The following is a 23,562-nucleotide window of genomic DNA, read 5'->3' as shown; positions in this document are numbered from 1 at the left end:
TCAAAATGAAAAAGAAATCAAGATAAATTAAAATCAGTAGAAACGGACTATATATGTAAGAAACAGATGACGAAATTCAAATTCCTTGAATTTCAGGATTAGGAATTTAATCTCGCAAGATGTATTCACAAGTTTATTTAAATTGATTTTTTTATAAAGAAGAGCAAAAGAGAGAGAAAATATTGTATATTTTTATGTTTTATGTTTTTTATAATCCTTTCACATTTTCAAGATATATTTTTTCACGCAATAGAAAGAAGATAGAAGGACCTAACGTAAAATTATTTATAGATTTTGAAATATTTATATATATGTTTAGATTTCATTAAATCTATACCACCCATAATAAATCTTACGTGACTAAGTTTCATAGTCTAAAAAATCTATACATAATTAATCGAAAGACTAAAAGTAAGAATAACCCGTACGTTGAATTGTATGTTAATTTCCACGTTCTGTACTCTATTCTTAGCCAATTTCTCCTCTTACGTTGCTCTTATATTTCATTTCATTTGAAATCAATCGATTTTTATTCTATGTATAATTGCATGCAAACGTTAAATAATAATAGAACAACGTAAGAGGGGAAAATCATTAAAAATAGAATGTACAATATAAAGATTCTGTAATTGATGCTCGACATGAAGAAGTTTGCATTACATTAGATACACACATAATGTTCAAGAGACAATCGTGGATATTATTCATTATTGTGGGTGTAAATGTATGTGTGTATAAATATATATTTGTATATTTATATATATACACACACACACGTATAAATAATTTATATACACAATGATAGTGCGTGTGTAGCTCCTGAAAATCGTAATCGCTACAACTATAACGTCGCGACATTATTACTGTTAATATGTTCTTTATAATACAACATATTTTTGAGCAATCTTGCCGTACAAGATTACGATATTTTACATTCCCCTTAGCGTGTACCAGTGAATCGAATTCCCCAACTCAATGATGTTTTTTGATTACATTATAAAATTTGACTCGCGTTCGATTATATGATGCGTATTTCAATCATGCGCAAAATCAGAGGTGAGACTCAATACCTTACAATCATCTACATTTTTTCTCTTTTTTGAAATAATTTATAAAACATTTTTTATACTTAATTTATATAATTTTTTGTTGTCGCATTATTTTTTTCAATATATTAGGCATACGTTATCTTATATAATCACGTTCTTTTTATCCGCACCGTATTATTTTCATACGCAAAATAGTTACTCGAAAGAGTCAACTGTCCGAGTAAATTAACTCCGGTTAACCAGCTGGCCTTTTCTAGATTACACTACAACTATAACGTACACAGACAGAGAGAAAGATAGAGAAAAAGAATTTATAGTTGACCGGAGTTACATGACATTCTGACCGAGCCTGGTGCCCAAGGTATCGAAAACAAGGATGCGTATTGCGCGAATTCTCTCGCGTAATTCTGTGATTATTTCTTTTTCTCACTTTAACAAGTACGCTTCGACAATAAATCGACGAGGCGTGAATGTTCGAAAATATTGTCCGAGAAAATTATTTCGCGCTTCCGGATTTCCCATCGAGCCACAAGAAGAAATGCCATTAATGCTCTGTGAACTGTCAACATTTATTGTCGATATTTCATTTTATTGGCAATATATAAAAACGCTCCACGACCGCCTGTCGCCGACTCCTTTGGGCATCAGCTGGGATCTAGGACAAAGCTCACACAACATATAATAGCGACATAATATCAAATAACGCAAGAATTTAAAGGATAAGATACATCTTATATAATAGAACGTCTTTGAAAAATTTTTTGATGTTTAAAATGTCTTGTTTAAATAGCAGATTTCTTTCTCTTAAGATGACTTGGGTGTGACTCGAAAACTATGCATATATAGATTGATGAGAATATACCCGTATAATTGTTAATGGTCGAAAATATTTCGAGTCTATTACATTCACATTTGTTTCCGCAAATTGTTGTAATTGACACACGCTAAGATAAAACAACAGCATTTTATACATCAAATATAACGAAAAGGATATTACAAGATTGTGTGTTTTTCTTGGATTATAAATATATAAATTTATTTTTTTCGTATTGTAAGCTTTTAAAGAAAAAAATATATGTGAGCTTAATGAAGTCGTACAGAAGACACATAGATTTAACAATATACATACGTACGTGATTAGTAATACATATCAAAGGATGCGTGTACCGACAAAAAACATTGATAGTTTAAGAGCCATTTTAGATTCGGAGAAACGAATCGTGCGCCCGCAAAATTGACATATTACACAAATTATTGACTTAATGTAACTTTCTTTAAAAATATGCACGTCATCTCAAAATTCTGATTTTGCTGTATGTCTTAATTGATATTATATACATGAAACGAGATACGTCTGATTTTTACGCAAATTGACCACTTTTTATACGATCTTTTTTCCATTCCTCTCTTTACTTTCTTAATCTCGTAGAATGATATAGCAACGTGTTATACGTATCTTTTTAGTTATACAATTACGGAGAGAATTCGAACTACATCGACAGACTAAAAACTATGCTCACGCATTATTGTAACTTCACTAGCACTCGTGACAAATTTTTCTTCTTACAAACGCGTCTCGAGATCGCGGATGTAATCAACTTTCCCTTTTCACAGATGAAGTAATCGTCGATCGATGTAATGCAAACGTAATTAGCGAATGTAATAAACATGATGTCTACAAATGTAACAACAGCAAGATTTAATCATCGATAAAAATTCAGAAGCTACAAATTTTTTTAGGGCAAAGAAATTTGATTAACTAATTTGATTAACTAAGAAAAATCCTCAAATTCAACAATTATTTTCGACATAAAAATTTTAAGCACCTCAAAGGGAGATATATTTAAACAGATGTATATGAAAGAAATCCGTGCAAACTTTATACTTTTTAAAAATTTTCAAATATATTATTGAGACCATAATATAATAATAATTAAAATATCATTCATAACATATTTCTGATTTTAATTCCACAAAGAAATATAATAGCAACACATGGAGAAATATATAAGAATATATTCTTAAATATATCTGTTCATTCGAACATAAAACTCAAATGAAAATGCTGCTTGATTGGCCAAATTTATCGAGATATCAATTAAAAAATAACCATGCATTTTCGAGAAATGCAACATGGAAAAATTAGAGATCTAATCTTTACGAAAACGAATGTCTCACGATACCTACATGACGATTACTCGATCGAGGATGCAGAGAGGCACACCAGACAATTTAACACACCAGAGAATTTACATTATAATTTATAAAAAAATGTGACGTGTGTTTTTATACGAATTATATCTTTGCCATGGTATTTTTTTCATTCTGCCGGCTGACTCTCTTGTAAAGTCAGATATCGAGCAATGTAAACGAATGAGAGCGAGTTACTTAATTCCGTGCTCCTAATTTGTACAACTCGATGATCTCAAGATAAAATTATTAGTTAGTTTTTTTTTTTGTTAAAAATATGTTCGATTTATATAAAACTTTATTTATATTTATTATATATATATATATATTTATATATTTATACAAAATTTTTTTTATTTATATGTATATGAAAGTCGGTTATTGAATTTCTAGAATTAGGAGCGAGATCTTTTTAAAGATGTCGTTCGAAAGAAGTCGCAACAGGTCGCCGACATGTTTCAGAACAAAATTATTGTCCGAGACGAATAACATCATTCACAAACGAATAATAGCTACTTCCGACTATTGTCTATCATTTTCTTTTTTTCGTTCGCATTGCTCAATAACAAATATTTCATAATTTATTTAACACGATATATAGAGCGTTCGTAATTGTTTGCAACGCGCTGCCTGTTCCGATTTTTTCGTCCTGCTCGATTTCGCAATAAATACTCCTTGTTACAAAGTCTATCGATATTTTTTAACGTACGATGATAAACATGCATTGTGCAGGCGTGTGCTCGAAATTAATGAATCAAGGATACCGTGATCGTGTACGACATACATACACATTAGGCTATTAATTTCAAACTTATTCATTCGACACATTTATAAATATATAATATTTAACATATTTCACTTACATTATATATATGTACGTATGTATGTGTGTATGTGTGTGTATATGTATGTATATCTTACAGCTAATATTTATTCATTTTGACCAGACGTGATTAAGACTCCAACAGATATAATTTAAGTTTATACTTTCAGCGCGCGGCCAAGTTGGACAATTCGCCGACATTCGCCGCATCCTCTCACTCCTTAACAAGTACCTATCCACTTAGACTTATGATCCCTTAATCAATTAATTATTATCGACCGCGCTTTTTTTTTCAAAACTTATCTACAATCGCCGCGTTTTCTCTCTATTCAACAAGCTCTCGCACTCTAGTCCTCTCTTTTAGAATTTCGAAAGTCGTTACACGTTCAACTTTATTGTTTGCAAACCTCAAATACGCGCGGACGAAGCGCCAGGCACTTGTAGATACAGAAAGTTTATATAATAAGTTTTCTTTCGAACGGTGGGATCTTTTGAGGTTCCTCAATGTATCGATATTACGTGTTCGTGGAATTGCAAATCGTAGCTATAAACATTAGTAAACTTGACAAAGTCATTTCTACTTTTCTTAGAATATAAAAAGAATATAAAATCAATTGTACAACATATCAATCAACATAATTTTCTTTAAAAAAAAATTTTTAAATTGGAGATATATTTTACATAATTTTTGTATATTTTTAAGATTTCTTTTTTTAGATAAAATTTTCCAAATTGTAAAATTAGATTTGGATTAATTTTTTCAAGTTCTTAAAAAAAATGCATTAAATTGCATTAAATTCTCCAAGAAATTTTCTTTTTTTAGTTTTGCAAGCTTTTTATCTCTGACTAATGTTTATAGAAACGATCCCATGAACAATAAATCACATTTGTCATGAATAAATATAATGGACATTTCTTGTTTCCTTTTGCTTTTGGCTCGTAAAAGAGAGAGCTATGAAATATTAGCGATTCAATTCGAATATCAGACTTAGAATAGGATGTTAATCCACGACGTATCGCGTTTCAATTCTTCATGTATTTGCCAATTATTAATATTCAATTCTTTTCATCCCTCATTTTGAAATTCTCTCATATTATTTTCGTCAACATTATATTCATTCAAACTTGATATATATAATTGACAAAAATTTACTGCAACTTCTGACAACAGCGATTATAAAAATTCAAATTCTTTCAGAAAAGAAGTATATTTTCTCTAAAAAAATTTTTAAAATTTTGAAAAAATATTTTACATAATTTTCTCACATTTTTAAGATATTTCTTAATAAAATTTTCTATATATTTTAAATTTGTAAATTAAGTAATATAAAAAACTAGTTATTTTGATTTTGATATTAATATAATATCAATATTAATATTAATACCAATTTTAATATTAATATATACCAATGAAATGAATATAACTTAAATATTATATATAAAGAGTTATGTAGATAAATAATGCAATAATGTTTCAAAATTTACTATAGCATTTTAATATAAAAAATTGTCAAATCTTTTTAATGACAAGATATACATTCGGCAATTTTGATATAACTTTGTTATGTGTATTTTATTCGACTATAATAAAAAGTCGCATCTCGATATAAATTCAACTTTCGTCATTGTTACATCATCTCAAGCAGAATTTCGAATCTATGATAACAAGTCGTGGATTAACACATGATTGATATGATTATAATAGAAATGTCAAACATTTATCGAATGTAATTTTAACGTAAGGAATACCATTAATGCCCCCATTGTTGTCTTCCTGACAGAGCAATGTGAGAGATCTATCATTTAGCTCTGTGTTTGTCTCTTAAAAATACAACACTATTAGCTATTTCATTACAGAAAATCGATTCACAGAATTAGATATAACTGTTGAATGGTTGCTTTTCTTTTTTTTTCCTTAATACTAATTAAACATTGTAGTCGAGTACATGTAATAGGACAGAGACAGAAGAAAAATTGCGTAGCCGCCAGATTTAGACTCGAAGTTCGGCGTTAAAATCACCTCCCTTTTCCATCGTTAACAAAACGACCTAATCTACGTAAAGCGTTACTTTTACATTAAATTACTAATCCCAGTCATTCCTGCCTCGCGTCATGTCTTATTATTTTCCAGACTCGTGTTCACACTTCAGAGACAGGCTTTCTCTTCCGAGTAACTCTCGTAGCATACTCTTGTAGCATGCATACTCGTAATATAACAGCGCATACACTTAGAAATTAAAGACAAAACTATACCTAACGCTAATATCGTCCCCTATCGTCACGTTAATGCTATTATTGATCGTTTCATCCATGACGCTAGCACTCTTAAAGCTGATACTTTGAAACTTATGCACTTCGCACACGCCTTAAGTAGCAAGTGAATTTACAGTATATAATAAAATCGCTAATGTGTTTTCGAAAAGTCAAAATTTAGCGAGAAAGATTTCAGTATTTCTACTTTTGATACGCATATATGTCTCCCATAAACAAAGGCTTGAAAAACGAAAATATTCTTATATATGTAGTATCTCATAAAATATATATATATATGTGTGTGTAGATGTGTATACATAGTTGCATATTAATGTGTGTGTATACTTGTTACATAAAAAATTCACATATTATATGCACACATGAGACGGAATAGTTTCGCAAAATATTACATCTTTTAGGGCAACAGAAGTTGTAGGATATAAAATTAATATTACACAGTCGTGATTTAACTATTACTTATCATTTATGCGCATATTCGTGCAATTTATATTTTTTATACCACAAGCTTAGGAGACTTTGTTGATGGCGAATCTTGGAAAGTAGATATACTCTTGACTTTTCATAAGATAGAACTTACTATTTTAATAAGAGAAGTAATAACATGTAGAGATACAATAATTTTACTATAACCTTGTGTGTGTATGTGTGCGCGCGTGTAATATATGTTTTTATATATATGTATATGTATTTTTATATAGATATACAAATATAAATTATTTACCTTACATTAAATTTTACATCTCATAGTTGCATGCTATGAAATTATATCTAACTCTTTTCTAGCTTTTACTTATTTCAATTTCTCAGTTTTTCACTCCATATTTTTATACACTAGTTTTATACACTTTAAGGAGAATTTGAATGTACATGTATTAATCGTCAGTTGCAATTTTTCTAATAAATCTAGAGTTGATTTATCCCCGGCAAAGACTTTCACAAAGACTTAATTACCATTAATTTTTTTAAATCGAAAATTTGAAAGCTCTTAGCAAATCAAGCTGCAAAAGAGTATAAATAAAATTTAAAAAATTTCATGGTGATAAACAAAGTTTCATGGTGATAAAAAACGCTAAGTTATAAAGCTGCAACAATTGATAGCTTCTAATCAAATATTCTTGTTAAGAAATATCGGTCTTACAGCGTTGAGCAAAATTTATGGCCAAGAGAAAATATGAAATACTTAAAAGATTTTGCACATAATGCAATACACATTCTTATTTCGAATCAACAGAAGTTTACAGAAATGTCATCTTTATTGTCGAAAAGAAAAGATCATTTGCGAATAAATTATTGAAATGTATATTTACAAATGAGGAGGACTAGTTTCGTCTTTCGTATTCTCGCTTTTTCTAGTCCTGTTTTCGTTCAGGCGCAGGAAAATATCGAGCCAAATTTGTTGCTTTCAAAAAAACACGAGAAGATGAAAACACAGTGATATAGAATATCATGCAATCGGTTACATAATAGTATCTGACGTGCATTCATAAGGATATTTTATGATATGCGACTCACAGATTTTCTTTCATTTTCCTTGCAAACACGAAACTAAGTTGTGAATCATATCAATTAATTATTTAAACGAGAAGATATGCTTTTTAAATCTTACAGAGAAATTTAACAGCTGAATAGTATACTATAATTGTATGTGAAAAAAACTTATTGAATTAATTGATAAATTTTGCGGTTTACCAATATATCTGATCTCATTTTGGTATTCACTGGGACATTGATTATATCGTTATAGCAGCTCCTTACTTGCCTTAAAATCTAATTTGCATCGTCTACAATTTATTTTAAAGTTTAATAACATTCATCCCTTTGTACGTCACTTTATCAATCATTATTCAATTGCGATTGATAAAGTAACGATCCCTATATTTTGTTATCGCTCATTCAGATTTGGTACCTGTGTGTATCTCTTCAACAACGCGAATAAATAATCTTTTCCTTTTTTTGTTTTATTTTTCTTATTTAATATTTCCCCAATATTTTATCCACCTCATCAATTGTCCTGACTATATTATCCGAACTATGCCTACGCCTATGTCGTTTCGAAACAGGTCTTAGATAGATGATAATAAAAGCCGTTACATAGCTATCAGCGCAGGTGTGCCCGAAAAGAAGTAACGTTTTATCTAAAAACCACGAATTCTAGATATTCGTTACAACTGTGGCTGCGTCTAGTACGGGCCGAGAATACAGGCTTTTAACTTTAAGTTTCACATGCTTTACTTTAACAACTAGAATAAATATTACTAATAGATCAAGGTCTTCTTTCCATACACACTTTCCGATATAATATTAACATTATATCCTTTATAAATCTAACATTAGAATCATTAATACAGTCAAAGATAGCATTTTCGCTCTTTTGTATATATATATTAATTAAAAAAAAAAAAAATCGGTGGTTCGACAAAATAATTTTCCAAGAATATTCTCTCTTAGTAAAAGCATTGTTATTATTAATACTGATTTACAAACTTTCAGAATCATAGTTAATTGCAATGGCAATTTTTTTTTTATACGAACACTTATATAATTATACAAAAACAGAAAAAAAATCTAGCGATGTATATTAATGATTCTAATAGTAATACATAATTTAACGCGACAAATTAGTGATATATAATTATACATCGCATATTACGACTTGTGTTCATATATTAATAGGATTTTTTTGATCTATTAATATATGACTCTATCCCATAAATTGGATTATACATGTTACTTCCAAGGCTTTGCTCTTATTTTAATTATTAATAATTATTGTTCCAAAAGATTATTGAAATAGATTTGCACGAATCGCGATCATTAGAGTAAAAATATGAAATCCCTAAAGTTTGGCATTATCAAGCAAACAGATAATTATTCTCTTAAAACTGATAAGAGGTCTTATTCGTACAATATTCTTACAGCTAATCTTGGTTTTCACAATCCTCCCTTTTTAAAGCAATAGCTCTAATCCTATTAATTACTAACGCATCTTTACGTTTGCATAATTTTGCATTACATCAACGCAATATCGCGATATTATTATTTTTATCCCGAAGTTTCTTGCACGTTCTGTGAAAAGGCCTTGTTATCGGCCTATATTTAATGCCATATAAATTCGGCTTATTCATAGCCATTATTCTTTTATCTGAGTAGATAACACCCCGGCTTATCTCGGACACCAGACATGGATATCCGTTTACTTTCATTCCCGATACGCATTTAACACAGATAAAGTTGTATACATCCTTAGAATTATACCCTAACTGTATTTTTCTAGTTCAGTAGTGTCATTAATAGTTGTAAGCATAGATTATGAGCTGTGTGCAACGTGCAGACAATAACGCACCTTAATGAAAAATTAAATGAAACGAATAAAATATATATTCTAACAATTAGTTAGCATTAAAATGATCATATTCGATTAAATTATGCTAAATTTGAATCCTAAAGCTTAAAGTGTCCATTTGAGAGAATAACTCTGGGTAAGAAATATAAAGAGAGTAAGAGAGAATAACTCTCTGCGTTACATTTCATAATCATATTGATAAATATATTGACAAATATATCGAGAATAATTTTCGACAGTATTTTTTTCAAATAAACACTCAAAGCTATTAAAAATTATGACGGAAGTCATATAAATAGCGCGAGTTCTCTACATAACATTCCTCGGCTAGTTTTACTACATAATTGTCTTTATGTACGAAGATTATGTCCTTTCTTATCAACTAAGCTACTTAGACGAAGTATACACACAAATTGGTGTTGTTTCATCGGTTTTCTTGAGAATACTCCAGGATTATCTTTAAAATGGTTTTGTGATTTAAAAGTGCATCTCGTATAAAAGATAGCGGCATTGTGATTCTGCAGATATGATGTAATAATGTAACTCACAATCCTAAAGTTATTATCATCATTACCAACTGTCTTTATCTTTTATTATGCCAATCTCTGCAGCATGATTAGAGATCTAGAATTTACAGAATTTACAGAATGGAGTTGTACACTCCACGCGAAATAAAAACTATACATACATACAACAGGATAACAGTCTCGCAAATAGCGATTTATACAATCATGATTTTGGTTCTTTTGTTCTTTCCCCCTTCATTTTGCACACAAATGCTAGGGAAAACTCGTTCCCTGAAAAAATAAGCGTAATATGCCGCACTAATTTCATTGTGAAGTCATTTAAATCGAAAAGTGCTATTATTTATCTCGATAGCGTGTAACAGAAATCCACATTTGGCTTAAATCAATCTGTTATTAGCTTAAGATGTCACATCCAATTACCTCCTCAATCTAATCTAGCTTAATTTCCATAAAAAAAAAGGAAAAAAAATTGTTTAGCTTACTTTCAATCTACTTTTGCAAATGGCTGTTTACCTTTGCAAAATGGCTTAATCTGATTTAGAAACTGCGCGCGCATTAGTTAAAAGCACCCTCGTAAAAACTTAGTCTATACAAAGTTCATAAAATCAAATCGAGAACTCGCTCTTCCTCTGTACAGATGTGAATATAACATACAATATATATGTCACGCATACAAAAAAAATTATCGTATAAACTCGATAAGAAAATGACAGAAAAGAAAGAGAAACAGAAAAGAAAGTGTAGAAAATTGACCAATCACTCTAACTGTTAAATAGTCCAAGAGTTTGTAACGCGATGCGTTATATAGTTGCGCTTGGACTGTTCCCGGCTGTCCGATGAAGCTTCCTCGTCGGTTTCACTCGTCACAGATTAATATTATATACAGTCATTTTCTCACAGAGATAAGCAAGACTGAATCCATATATATATATATATTCGAGTCATATATATATTTCGGTCCAAAGAACGGAATTATGCGAAATACATAACTCGTTTCGTGTCTGCGTGAACCGTGATTGCTCGTGCCATCGCACCCGGTGTCCTATCTTCGCTACAACCCGACTGATGAGAACCTTCCCCACTGTAAAATTTAAGAAAAAAAGATATAATAAAGAAGCATTGCACAATTCCGCTGCATTTATAATGATATGACAAAAAAAGGTAAACACACCTATCGTGTTCTTTCTCGACCAAGTGGTATCTGGCTCGGAATGCTACAAGATGAGCGTAATACGCCGGTGCTGGTATACTGACGGATCTCGTGCATCTGACATAAGTATGACACAGCTGGTATGTGAGACATTGTAATTCATCGCTTTCGAAGTGATTGTCGTCCCAAAGTACATGATAATGCGATGGTCTCGATGTGCCCTGAAACAAAAGAAACGAGTGTTTATAGAAATGCACACGGTGTGATAATGGAGCATGTTTTTTATGTAAAGACTAGTAAGTTTACCTGGATACCCTGGTGACTGCAGAGGTAAAAGTCGAATTCCGTTGGATGAGTTATGCACACATCGACAGTTGTGCCCGCCGGAATATTTCCACTTTTCCCGCTTTGTTCTTTCTTGTCTGCACAGAACAGACGCGTGTGATGCCTCTTCTGTACGACAATAAACGTTATGCCGGGTCTATAATCGATTTCGAGCTTGAGGCACGCCTCACGAATGGCAGTTAATTCATGTTGTAAAACGGTGAGAAACTGTCCTTCGGAGACGCCATCGCGATACAGAATTATTCTATGAGGCTTGTATCCACCCGTACTCTTGTAAAACATTAGAAGCAATTCCCTTAAAGAAAAAAAAAGGTATGACGATTAGAGATATATTTAATAGCAAGAAAAAATAAGAAACAAACGCGAATCGCGAACCTGAGATAAATGTGACAATACTTTCAATAATATGACTGATTATCACTTTTTAATAATTTTGCGATGTCTTAAATATGTAATTATGACTTAAATATGTAATTATGTCTTAAATATGTAATTATGACTTTTCATAATAATTATTATAAATTAAAAGTTTTGTCATAAAAAAAAATCTTGCTATCACATCTACTGAAATGTCATACAATTAAATCGTCTATTTAGAGCTTATATTTACTAAATGTTTTGTTGTAAAATTCCATAAATTAATTCGAATCACTCACCTAACCATCGAACTGAGTTCCTGGATAATCTCTTGTCTATGCTGTTGAACCCTAACTGTCGCTGCGTATCGAGATGGGTGGGCATCCATGCTGCCCACTACAGCGGCTATACTGGGTTTCTTATTATCTCCCGCCGGCGGGTGAGTTACATCAGCTCCAAGAAATATAACTGGTTCGTTAAACACTTTCGGTCTTATGCTAGGTACTAAAATGCTATTGATGCCTCCTAATTTGACATTTATTTTAAGACAAAGATTGGATAATGTTTGCGGCGAAGTCTTATTGACATTTTTCGCTTGTACACATTGAGTCGCCATGCCTAATAATGTATCTCCTACTCTTTTCACTTCAGCTAAAAAAAATGGAAAACAATTTATTTCGATTTACATTTATAAAAGTTGAATTACATAAAATTGTTCTAGAATCATTTGTAAAACATGTGTAATTTAATCCGAGACATTCTTATTTATATAGCATATATAATTACCATATACAGGAGTTTTGCCAGGTAGCACAACACAAACTAGCTGCAATTGCGAGAAAGTCGATTTCAAGTATCTAAACATAGGTTCGACTTGATCCGGTCCAGTAGCGTATTTACAAAAACATGGCTGCCCAATGATGGGCATGCCAGCATCGTTACTAATTTTCTGGAGTTGTGTCGTGAATAAACGTAGCGCGTCTTCACGCACTGTTCTTTGTGGCGCAAAACAAGCAATTGCCCACACTCTAATCTCCACTCCAGTAAAGAACTGCTTGCCACGCATATCCCACACGCCTTGATTAGGCATTGCCTGCTGCTTCGTCTTTAGGGAAAGAGACATGTGTTATTGAGGGTTTAACGAATTGTTTTAACAATATGTAATCATCCTACTAATAGATGCATCAGTGTTTCCATACATAAACATTTCTCTTTTCACATGCAATTTTACTCGCAATTTTAAAAGCAATATAAATGAAAACTTTTATGATTTTAAACCTAGTGGAAAAAAGATTACTTATGTATCAAGAATAATATATCAAGAATATTGTTACTACAGCATGGAACAGATACTGATGGCATCAGACTTTCGAGTGATATCGGACTGCAAATGTAACACTAGTTACATTTGTAAACCGTAAGCTATGATTCTCTACCACTATAGCAAAAAAGCTGTATATCTTTGTCATATCTATTATTTATAATTGACAGCAGTTTGAATACTCGTTACACTAACAGCCCAGATATCAAATCAACCAGGTCTAGAACCCATGCATTCATTTGACAACTTTTGGCCACGTGTATAGAGATATATGTCAAAGATAATCTCGTTAAATGCATATTAAAAATGTATTATTACAAGTTTACAAAATTAAATTGAGAAATATATAAATGTAAGTGCTACTGTGTCATATAAGATGTAAAATAAATATCAGATGTAAAATAAATATTATACGCTAAAATCAGCAATAACAATATGAAAATGTTTTATATTCATTATAGCTTTTTAACACAGCTTTGTTTTGCAGAATATATATATATATATATATATATATATATATATATATATATATTTATTATATAAAATGTATAATAACTGTTCATCGAACACACACATATCCAATGCTATAAAAAAAAAAACTAATATGCTAAAAATAATGAAATTTATTAGCCCTTGCAAATGTGTGATTCGACTAGACCTGACTGATTCAGTTGGAAGTTTCTCACCTGTCCACTGAGGGAACTTACGCGCCCTCCATACTGCAATTTGGGCGGAGGTAATACACGACCCCTGACTTCCATCATACTATTCGATATAGTCAATCCAAATTCTTGTACATAAGAATCATTGTTAAAGTCAGCCCTTCTAACTAGATTGTTAATCTCCCGTTCGCGATCTGGTGCGGAACGCGCTGTAGCTTTGATCATGGTCGAGGTCTGCATATCAGTTAACTTCTTAATGCAGCGTTGTCCAGCAACAATATTGCAAACCTATAATGTAACAAATAATCGCATGTCGTTTTATATTCTCTATAAAATATTAACGCTTACAAGTTAAGATTTTGTGCACAAACCTCAAGAGGCAAATATGTATGTTTGTGTTCTTGGCCAACTTGCAAACAAGGAAGATGTGGGTGGCGCAATTTCATTTTGTACTTATCTAAGAAATATTTGGCAACTGTACATTCGACTGTTTGTCCATTTTCCAGTTGCAATGGAAATCTACAAGTTAACAAAAATTACAATGTTGTACATTTCTATCATTTTGACGACGACGTTATCATTTCAATGTATACTTACGATTGCATTTGAGCTGGTTTACGTGTAACATTGCACACTCTATATTTTCGCTTCATAGCTCCGCAGTGAGTTATTTCAATCTTGAGACCCTTGATTTCTTTGGTAAATTTCACTCTTTGAGAATCTGTCAGTGGTTTTCTTTGTTCGTTGATATCTCGGATATCCAATACTTCGCACATAAATTCTATAACCGGCTGCGCCTTGTAGAAGGCAGTGGCAGAGACTAGAAATATAGACGGATGAGTAATAAAGTCATAACGGTATAATACAAATCAAAAATTGTTTTCCGCGCGTTTACCATCAATATTCAACATCATTTTCCATTGCGATGGTCTCACTGATTGATGGAATCCAAACCATACTTCTCTGCCTCCGCCCAATGGATGATAGTATCCTTCTGGCGTACTAAAGAACGATCTACCTACTGGAGTGTATGTCATAGATGGTAAATGCCTCATTACGACGTCTAAAGCGAGAACAGCATCATATGGAATTTGTCTAGTTCGTCCCTCTAGAGCCTCTTCTAAAGCAAATAGCGATACCTGCGCCAACCATTTTATAACAACACGGAAAACCCTATCTTTACCCTCACCAGGCAGTGTGACCTGTAAAAACGGTTAAATAATAATTATAAATGTCGTGCAATATAATTGGAATTTTCCAATAACAATAACTCACCTCTAATTCTACTTTATCATGCCCAATAGGCAAGGGGTCCCTTGTGTACAAGTTATTTCTGCCGTCAAACACAGGCTTACGAGATTGAAATATTTTAGTATATGCATGAACCATAGTTTCTACAATTTCCCTATTAACTTTCCGAGGACATTTATCAGGTTGTATGCTAATGTCATAATGATGAACATAGCCACGTGGCATACTAATTTGGAAGTGGTTAGCTCGCAAACCAATCGGTCTGCCTTCTCGTCCTATGTTTGGTCTTCGAGGGCATGTAAACACTGGGCAAAAAGTAATATTAATTATAATCAAATAAAATTAGCTTTGCAACATTTTTCACTTAGCAGAGAACAATTTTATTTAACAGAATTATAAATATATACTCACTTGGCAGTTCCGTAGGTTGAGGAGGAGTGTGTGCCTGTTGTGCGGGAACAAGCCCCATATTGCTGGGAGCTGCGACACTACTTGCCGCTACTCCCGCTGCTGTCCCAACAGTGCCTCCACTTGTTGAAGGTCCAGGTGGAGGGGCTGCAAAAATATGTGTAAAATAATATAAAATATTTCTCAAAAAATCAGTGTGTCAGTTATGTATACTTTGTCTGTATTTGTGGAATAATATTACATACTTGAACTTTGCATCTTTTATTTCTCTTTGTGTGCTCTGGGATGCTCAGTTTATTATAATCAGATCGTACAGCAACGAATATCTATGCGCAATAATAATAGCCCAAGGTATTGCAAGGTATTGCACACATCAAGTAATTATTATTATATGTATAATAACGAATTTAATGTTAAATGCTCAATAAGAAATTTTTTTAAGTCGAAGTTAACAGATTACGATATCTCAGTTCTTTTTTTATATGCAACGTCAGTGATTGTAACAAACTGTAAAAAAATAACTCGATACATTTAAGATAATTAACACAAAATATTTTTTCTCAACAACATTTTTGTATCTTAAACAAATGATATGCTCAACTCAACATTCAGATAAAATGTCAAACATGTAAACATTGTATGCATCATGTTTAAAAATAGAAGATAAAGAAACAACAAATATTAAATAATACAAAATAAAAACGATCGTATTAGCATTGCTAAGTTATGTTACTTTCAACACTAAATGTGCATTCATAAATCAATAATTACTACCATTGTATCTATTTTGTTTGCACACTTTTTATTTTGCTACGATATATTTATGCTTGACAGTTTATTCAAATATTGGAATCATTGTTAATTATCTTGTCTATAATTTAGGAAAAAATTGACCAATTCACAATTGTAAACTCACTTAATGCCTATGTCAAAAATATTCCTATTACAAAACTAAAAAAAAAACAAAGAAATTAAAAAATCATTAATCAATTTTATTTTTAAAAGTGTGTGTCAACAAAATGTCTTTAAAAAAATATTCTACTATCATCGATAAAAAATCTTTTTTTCTATAATTTTTTGGAATTGCATAAATTGCATAGATTTTAAGTAAATGGAGTATGCTAAAAAAATTTTGCGATTTTAAGTAAATCTTATAGAACAAACTTATAACAAAGTAAAGACAGTTTTTCAGAATAAATCGCAATAGTGCTTCGTATATTTATTTCCAGGTTGAAATATTTTAATCTACCAAAACTAAACTCGTTATAACAGATTATGCATTGCTAATAAAATTTAAGAAATGATACCAAAGTATCTCATGATGGATTAATTTCATGCTAGTTAAAGTAATGTACTATTTTTCAAATAATTCAACACGTAAAAGCTTAAAAAAAATGCTTTCGATAAGCATGCTTTCCAAGGCAATCTTCTAATATGTGACTCCAAAATGTATGACACACACATAGTCATATAGTTAATATCAGAATTAATTTTCTCTATCTATGCCACATAAATTTGGATATACATCTCGAGAGAAATATCGCGGAAAATCATTAATCTCCCAATAGACTGAAAGCGAGCCTATCCAACTCGGATTCACTTATGCCTAAAGGCTAAGATTCTTTGTCCGTATAACAGATAAGATAGAAAGATCATAATTCAGAAAGAGAGAGACAGCGAGCTGTAGCGGACTAGGTTTAGGCAACGCGTAAAGTATCCATGAATCGAATCGCGGGTGAATGACGACAGCACGCGTGCCTGTTGAACGAGGTTCATCCGAGGTCATTGAGCGAATCATCCGCGGAGGATCACGCACGGGGCGTCGCGAGAGTCCCTCCCCTCCCGCACAACGTGCTTTTTTCCAACGACACGGCACGGACGGACACTCGAGACGGGGAAACGAGGCGGAGGAGGCATCCGAGGGACACCGGAGACGGGACACCGCCGTGCGAGAGTCAACGGTATCCGCGAGCTCGCGAGCACGCTAGCTCGCGGATGTCAAGAGAGGGAACGTCGGGAGCGTGTTTACGGGGGTTTCCGCGGCCACCCCGGACGGGGACGACGACGCAGAGACACTCACGTTGTCCTGCGGGGTACATATTCGCTGCCGTCGAGCGTAAAAGACCGGATAACCACTAATAAATAAGTAAAAAATTCAACACAAGACCCCGCTGGCCACACCACACACGCTTCCCCACAACACACACTGCGAACGACACCACCGAACGAGACTGTCCATCTGCAATGGCGTCCGCTAGCGCGGCGCCCATTGGCCGCGCAACCTGGACTAACCGACTCTCACCGAGAAGTGCCGCGGTCGACAATTTTTCGCGCCGCCAGGCGCCGCCAGAGGGCGCCCCGCTCGCTCCTTTATACCCGAGGATTTCAAAATCGTTTTTTAATTATTTCATTCCAATTCAATCATCTGGAGTAATGTGTCATTCGATGAGATGATTTTTCATTTGTTAGAATTTAAAATACTCTGACTTTTCTGTAATAATGTTCCTTGGTTCCTTCGGAAAATAATGGATAAAAATAGCGATGATACGTATATCGATATAGTATGTGTTAATTGCACGTTATTATTCTTCTTTCTCCCTCCTCTCTATCTCTTTTTCCTTCCCTTCTTTTCCTATAAAAACTACTCATTTTATTTTTAAAACATTGTCACGTAATTTAACATATGCGTCACTAAGAAAAATGTTTGAGGAATATCATTCAATGATCATTATCCACTTTTATAGAAAATTAAAAATATTATTAAAATAATATAAAAATTATTTTAAAAATTGTATTAATAATAGAATATATAATTAATATACAACAATAATATATATCATTTATATAATATTTATATAATAATTATATAATATTTATATAATAATTATATAATATTTATATTAACATACATACCTAATATATAAATTATATATTCTATAATATACATATATAGAGAAGTATGTGTCATTGTCGATCAAGCTATTGCGCAAGTTGACGCGCACACTGTGGAGCCTATTGCCAACCTGCGGTCAAATCTGCCGGATGGCAACACTGACACGGCAAGTTCGGACAGTGCGACATCGCGACGAGTTCGTCGCGCACGATTGCGTTTGCACATAATTATTGAAAATGTCGATCCCCTACAGCGGGACCAAAACGCGCTCCATCGGTGTGATGGCCGCGATCATAAAGCATCTAAAAATCGTCAATTTAACGCCGGTTAAGAGGATCAACTTCCGTTTCGACCCGTTTCACGAGCAAGTCAAGCCGATAAGGTTAGTCTCCTTCCTAAGGTTGCTTGCGCATCCGCGGAAATTATGAAAGGGCGTCGCAAACTCGCATCTCTATTTCTTTCATAAAATTTTTTTTATAATATGCATACGTTTTTTTATATTCGTGATGTTGTCAAAAATCGTATATTTGCTGTCTTCAGATTCTTGAAAGGTTAAAAACAATTAATTTCATAAAAAATCCTAAGAATAAAATCATTTATACAAAACTGTCAAAGTTATAATCATTCTTCTTATCACGCAATATGCCAAAATTCGATTAAGTAAAATATCAAGTAATACAATACTTTTTAAAGATAGTAATAAAACAATTTATTGAGACAAAGACAGCCAGAATCTGAATTAAAATTCCTCGAAATATTGATACTTTAATCATCTGAATCATATATATATTACTATGACAAAAATAAATATATCGAATGTACACGATTTTGAACGGAATCATATTTCGCGAGAGGGTAAGAACGGGGTAAACGCGGGGCAGCGCGGCTGTCAAATCAGGTCAGGTTAGGTTGGCGGCCGATGACGTCGATAGCGCACGCACGCGCAACTCGCACCCCTCGCGCTAAGCTAGCAGACGATCCGCACAGCCCCGCTGTTATTTATAGAAGTGTCTCGATCGTGCGCGCGTTATTAATCGGGGAAGCCACGGAAAATTCTCGAGCTGCTCCGTCGTGTCCTGTGTACGTGTCTCCAGGATATAATCCACGTTCGAGGTGCAAACCGCAGGATGCGCGAGGTAAACTAGACAGCTTTTCCCAAACCGCCCCTCGCGATTCCGATATCCCATAATCGTGCTCATTTTGACGTTTGTACACAATCGTGGCTGCGCTCGATACCGTTCGACGAATCGTCCATCTCTCTCATTTTAATATTGAATCGGATAACAACTTCGACTGTCAATCGAGAAAAGTTATCCTGCGCGAGCTTCGTTTCGCATAGCTTGTATTCGTTATTTTCCTGCCTTTTTTCATTTTTAGAATCCTCCCTTATCTGATCCCATTGTTCGTTTCGGTTTTCAGTCGATAATCGACTGTGTCGATGATAGGAGAAGTTAATATAGCAATTAAGATGTTTTAAGGTAACTAATTGGATTTTTATGTATTTTTAAATTTTGATACTTTTAATTTTTTTTCCGTATTTTTAAATGACGTGAATTATATATTTTTAATTTAACTTAATTTAATTGAATAATTTGAATATTTTCAAGGGTATAAAAATGTTTCAAGTTGAAGAGAATAATTATCTTATGCTTATTTTTTAAATTTAAACTAATCAAAAATATCAAAGAGAAGTGCGCACAGATAAACGTTCCTTGTGTTATGAAGTTTCTTACATTCATTATGTTTTTTATCTTTGCTTCAATTCGAATGAGACTTACCATTACATTGGCCACATCCATATGCTTTGCCAAGCATGGAGACGGCTGTAGTTATGCGAAGGGTGCTTAAATCTGGCATTGGAAGCGGTAATTGCTGCTCCATTTGTGCCATTCTGCCTGCCAAAGGAAACAACAAACATTGAAAAATATAATGAAAATTGGTAATTCGCATATCTTAGTATCAGTGCCAAGCCAAGTGCCAAAGCTAGGATAGAGAGAGAAAAGAAAAAAAGAAGGAAACATAGATTTAAGCAGTACAAAATTTAATTTCTACAGCTTTAGAGAGGCTGTATAATATGCGCGTAAATCAATAATATCTTCGTTCCAGATAACGCAAAAGAATAACGTGCATAACGCTTTTTACTTGCAGAGATTTTCAATTTTTCATTAGCGCGCCGAGAATCTGTGCGACAAACCCGTATTGTTTGATGAAAACAGAGGTCGTATGCGATCGTTCTGAACCAACCATTACATTCAGTCTTCGTGAGTATAACAAAAGTATTATGTGTTCAAACTCATCATTCATTCACTTTAGAATATATCAACATTACGAAAAAGATTCTGTTCATATAACGTAAACAAGATATTTTACAAGACATATGAAGGATATTTTAAATATAATTCTAGTTTTCATCTAACAAATCTTCTGAATAAATTGTGTGCATTAATAAGAAATTTATTTACTGAGTGAACAAGAATAGAATTAAAACTGCAGTTATTTATTTATTCGCCTAAAATAAACTTTTTTTTATACTTTTTCTCCTATAATCGTAATCACGCGCAGATAGATCATTCGATTCTTTACTTTTCAGAATCAGGTGATAAGGTGATATTAAAAACAGGTCTTTTAACGTGCTTGAACATTTTGGAGCTTTACAACAAGCATATTACCAGCTTAGTTCCGCCTGACCCAGCTGTGCTTGAAGCTCAAAAAGAGCTCCAAGAAAAGAAGAAAAAGAAAAAGAAATCGCATCATAAACAAAAAGAAGGAAAAAAGAAGAGACCAATAATATTACTGAGTTAATTTAATTGGCGACTTATTAGATTACTTATCGACTGGTAATAAATTAAATATCACTGATTTTTTTGTGTTCAAATTTTCATTAAAGTTTATTTAAATATACGAATATTTAAATTATACTTCTTCGACAAATATCAAAAATCGCTTTATCCTATTTTCTGACGTTTTATAAATAATTTAAGTGAAAGCCTATTAATTGGAAAAAGTTGTCAATCATCTACTGCATAATATTTGATTCAATTAATCTTCAAATCTGCTTAAAATTTTGTAATGTCCAAATAAACATTACAACAATTATTATTTATATTCTTGCAGGATTTTTCATTTCTTAGAAGTCGAAAAACGTTTAATCTATATTAACTTTATAGTTTTGATACTCATTTGATTACGATAAAGCCGATCGTACAAAAAAAGAAAAATACCCGTGCAACATTGATTTTAAATTTACGGAAAGGAAGATAATAAAAATGGCGACCGAGACAGGAAATAATAAAGATTACAATTTAAGACTTATCGATATGCTCTACAGTCAAGTTCCAGCTTTCACCGATGTATTTGACGAAGAAACTTGGTATATTTTTGTCATTTGTTTTGTAGCAGGTACTTTTCTAGTCGCATTTATTCTTTCGAGATTTATAACTATAAAACCCGTTGAATAACATCATGCATTCAGCGAATTCAATTTACAAGATGTCTTGTATATTTTGTTTTGTTATACTCTAGATTTTTTATAAAATTAGTATCATAACATTAATTATTTAACACACGTTATAACCAATAAATTAAACTTTTAAGTCTCATTCTTTAATTAAATAAAATCCTATGCTAGCAAGCACAGAAAAAGGGATGTACTTTATAAATGTGATGTATCGTAAATCATTTATATATATGCTCTGATAATAAAATAGCATTAAAAAGATGTACAATTTTGTATGAAACATTTAACTTCCTTTAGTATATAAACGATAAAAAAAATTAAGACTTTCGTCATATAATTAACATTTTTAAAAGAATATATAAAAATTAAAAAACTGCAATAGAATAATTACAATATTAAAATAAGAGCTGGAAAGGGGATATGTAAATATATAAAATATAGTCTAACAGTCGACAAAGTGTTTCTGTGGATAAGTTCAAATATAAATTAAAGAATTTGAAAGTTTAGCAATTATTATATTTAATATAATTACATTCAGAAACCATATTTCTCACCGCACTACAATTTTTATTAACTGCATTGCTGTTCAATTATCTTTCATTTGTTTTGTCAAAATAATGTAAAAGCAAAGTTGTGAATAAAAAAAAAGAAGTTTATAATGACTTCTGCAATGCACATGAGACATTCAAAATTCCGCGATAATTATTAATTACACAATCATTTATAGTTTTTTTTTAATTATATAATGAGTAGTTATATAATTCAGAGAAATAAAATTATATCATTTACCAGCTGCATTAATGGAATTTTTATAACAATTTTATACACGTGTTTCTGATTTATTAGCATAATATTTAAAGAGAGAAAAAAATTTTGATCTCCTTTAAGTTACTTCCGCGCGATTAATAATGAAATGCTTAAAAGAAACAATGCAAGATATCGTCCAGAAAAGTTCGACAGACCGGTGCGACGATTCTCGTTTCTCAAGTTCGCCGAGTTCTCCATCTCCTTTCTTCTGTCCACTTCTTTCCTCTTTTTTTTTCCTTCCTCTCACTCGTTTCCTTTCATTTTATTCGTTTGCGTGCGCGTTTCGCTCCTTTCATTCTTTGTCCGTGCATTGCTATCGTCCTTGCTACATCTCTTTAAACTTACATATTTTTCTCTCTCGCTCTCTCGTACGCTCGTCTTAAATCGGATTGCTAAGAACTAAGTGTCTCCATCGTATGGCAGATAATTGTTCGGCAAAAAAATTAACGGTCTCGCTTGAATAAATTAACTTTGTTGATTAACATTGCCCGAGACTAGCAAGATGGACGTGACGTTCTACGTTCGCGATAATAAAATTGTAATATATGAGAACTGAAACAAACAACTAACCATTTTGCTAACATTATAATACATATATACATACACACACACATTAAAATTTATATTTTATTACAGTCCTGCATTTTTTTAGATTCTCTTTAAATATAATTTAATCGATGTTTGGCAATTTTTGTTATTCTTACA

At 32.3% G+C, this 23,562-nt stretch overlaps 3 protein-coding genes and 1 long non-coding RNA gene across 6 annotated transcripts; 2 read left to right on the top strand and 2 right to left on the bottom strand.

Moving 5' to 3' along the window:
• Positions 1-120: 120 nt before the first annotated feature.
• Positions 121-20,503, bottom strand: Ago1 (protein argonaute-1). 2 transcript variants are annotated; one of them, XM_083092078.1, is made up of 12 exons: positions 20,372-20,502; positions 15,704-15,847; positions 15,317-15,597; positions 14,937-15,243; positions 14,639-14,861; positions 14,413-14,560; positions 14,066-14,329; positions 12,845-13,163; positions 12,358-12,709; positions 11,663-11,996; positions 11,378-11,577; positions 121-11,287 (listed from the first exon to the last, which is right to left on the bottom strand). In XM_083092078.1, the coding sequence occupies exons 1-12, from the start codon at positions 20,481-20,483 to the stop codon at positions 11,179-11,181; spliced, it is 2,793 nt and encodes a 930-aa protein (XP_082948204.1). In that variant the 5' UTR covers positions 20,484-20,502; the 3' UTR covers positions 121-11,178. The 2 variants fall into 2 exon arrangements, with proteins under 2 accessions (XP_082948204.1, XP_082948203.1); XM_083092077.1 differs by having other exon boundaries at positions 121-11,577; positions 20,372-20,503.
• LOC145967312 (uncharacterized) lies at positions 16,033-17,992 on the bottom strand. Its single transcript, XR_014437338.1, has 3 exons — positions 17,781-17,992; positions 16,617-16,651; positions 16,033-16,207 (listed from the first exon to the last, which is right to left on the bottom strand). It is a non-coding gene; the product is annotated as an uncharacterized LOC145967312 (long non-coding RNA).
• Positions 18,747-21,888, top strand: Mrpl53 (mitochondrial ribosomal protein L53). 2 transcript variants are annotated; one of them, XM_083092080.1, is made up of 4 exons: positions 18,747-18,975; positions 20,742-20,854; positions 21,184-21,430; positions 21,761-21,888. In XM_083092080.1, the coding sequence occupies exons 1-3, from the start codon at positions 18,830-18,832 to the stop codon at positions 21,393-21,395; spliced, it is 471 nt and encodes a 156-aa protein (XP_082948206.1). In that variant the 5' UTR covers positions 18,747-18,829; the 3' UTR covers positions 21,396-21,430; positions 21,761-21,888. The 2 variants fall into 2 exon arrangements, with proteins under 2 accessions (XP_082948206.1, XP_082948205.1); XM_083092079.1 differs by having other exon boundaries at positions 21,708-21,888.
• Positions 21,860-22,311, top strand: LOC145967310 (uncharacterized). The gene has a single exon (XM_083092081.1). It carries the CDS (start codon positions 21,860-21,862, stop codon positions 22,049-22,051), a length of 192 nt encoding a protein of 63 aa, XP_082948207.1. The 3' UTR covers positions 22,052-22,311.
• Positions 22,312-23,562: the final 1,251 nt, after the last annotated feature.

Source organism: Camponotus vicinus, unplaced genomic scaffold (genome assembly GCF_025532165.1).
Source record: "Camponotus vicinus isolate PSW18456_S1 unplaced genomic scaffold, iyCamVici1.0 SCAF_2, whole genome shotgun sequence".
NCBI lineage: Eukaryota > Metazoa > Arthropoda > Insecta > Hymenoptera > Formicidae > Camponotus > Camponotus vicinus.
The sequence above is the reverse complement of the archived record's forward strand: the minus strand, read 5'-3'. Positions and strand labels throughout refer to the sequence as shown.

What these genes read in the sequence shown, in the direction of transcription:
- LOC145967310 (XM_083092081.1), top strand. Translation starts at nt 21,860, where the DNA reads ATGGCGACCGAGACAGGAAATAATAAAGATTACAATTTAAGACTTATC.
- Ago1 (XM_083092077.1), bottom strand. Translation starts at nt 20,483, where the DNA reads ATGGCACAAATGGAGCAGCAATTACCGCTTCCAATGCCAGATTTAAGC. An exon ending in TCAACCTACGGAACTGCCAA is followed by an intron (nt 15,598 to 15,703) that starts GTGAGTATATAT and finishes CTTTTTGCCCAG; the next exon opens with TGTTTACATGCCCTCGAAGA. An exon ending in ATGATAAAGTAGAATTAGAG is followed by an intron (nt 15,244 to 15,316) that starts GTGAGTTATTGT and finishes CCGTTTTTACAG; the next exon opens with GTCACACTGCCTGGTGAGGG.
- Mrpl53 (XM_083092080.1), top strand. Translation starts at nt 18,830, where the DNA reads ATGTCGATCCCCTACAGCGGGACCAAAACGCGCTCCATCGGTGTGATG. An exon ending in GAGCAAGTCAAGCCGATAAG is followed by an intron (nt 18,976 to 20,741) that starts GTTAGTCTCCTT and finishes TTTTACTTGCAG; the next exon opens with AGATTTTCAATTTTTCATTA. An exon ending in AACCATTACATTCAGTCTTC is followed by an intron (nt 20,855 to 21,183) that starts GTGAGTATAACA and finishes TTTACTTTTCAG; the next exon opens with AATCAGGTGATAAGGTGATA.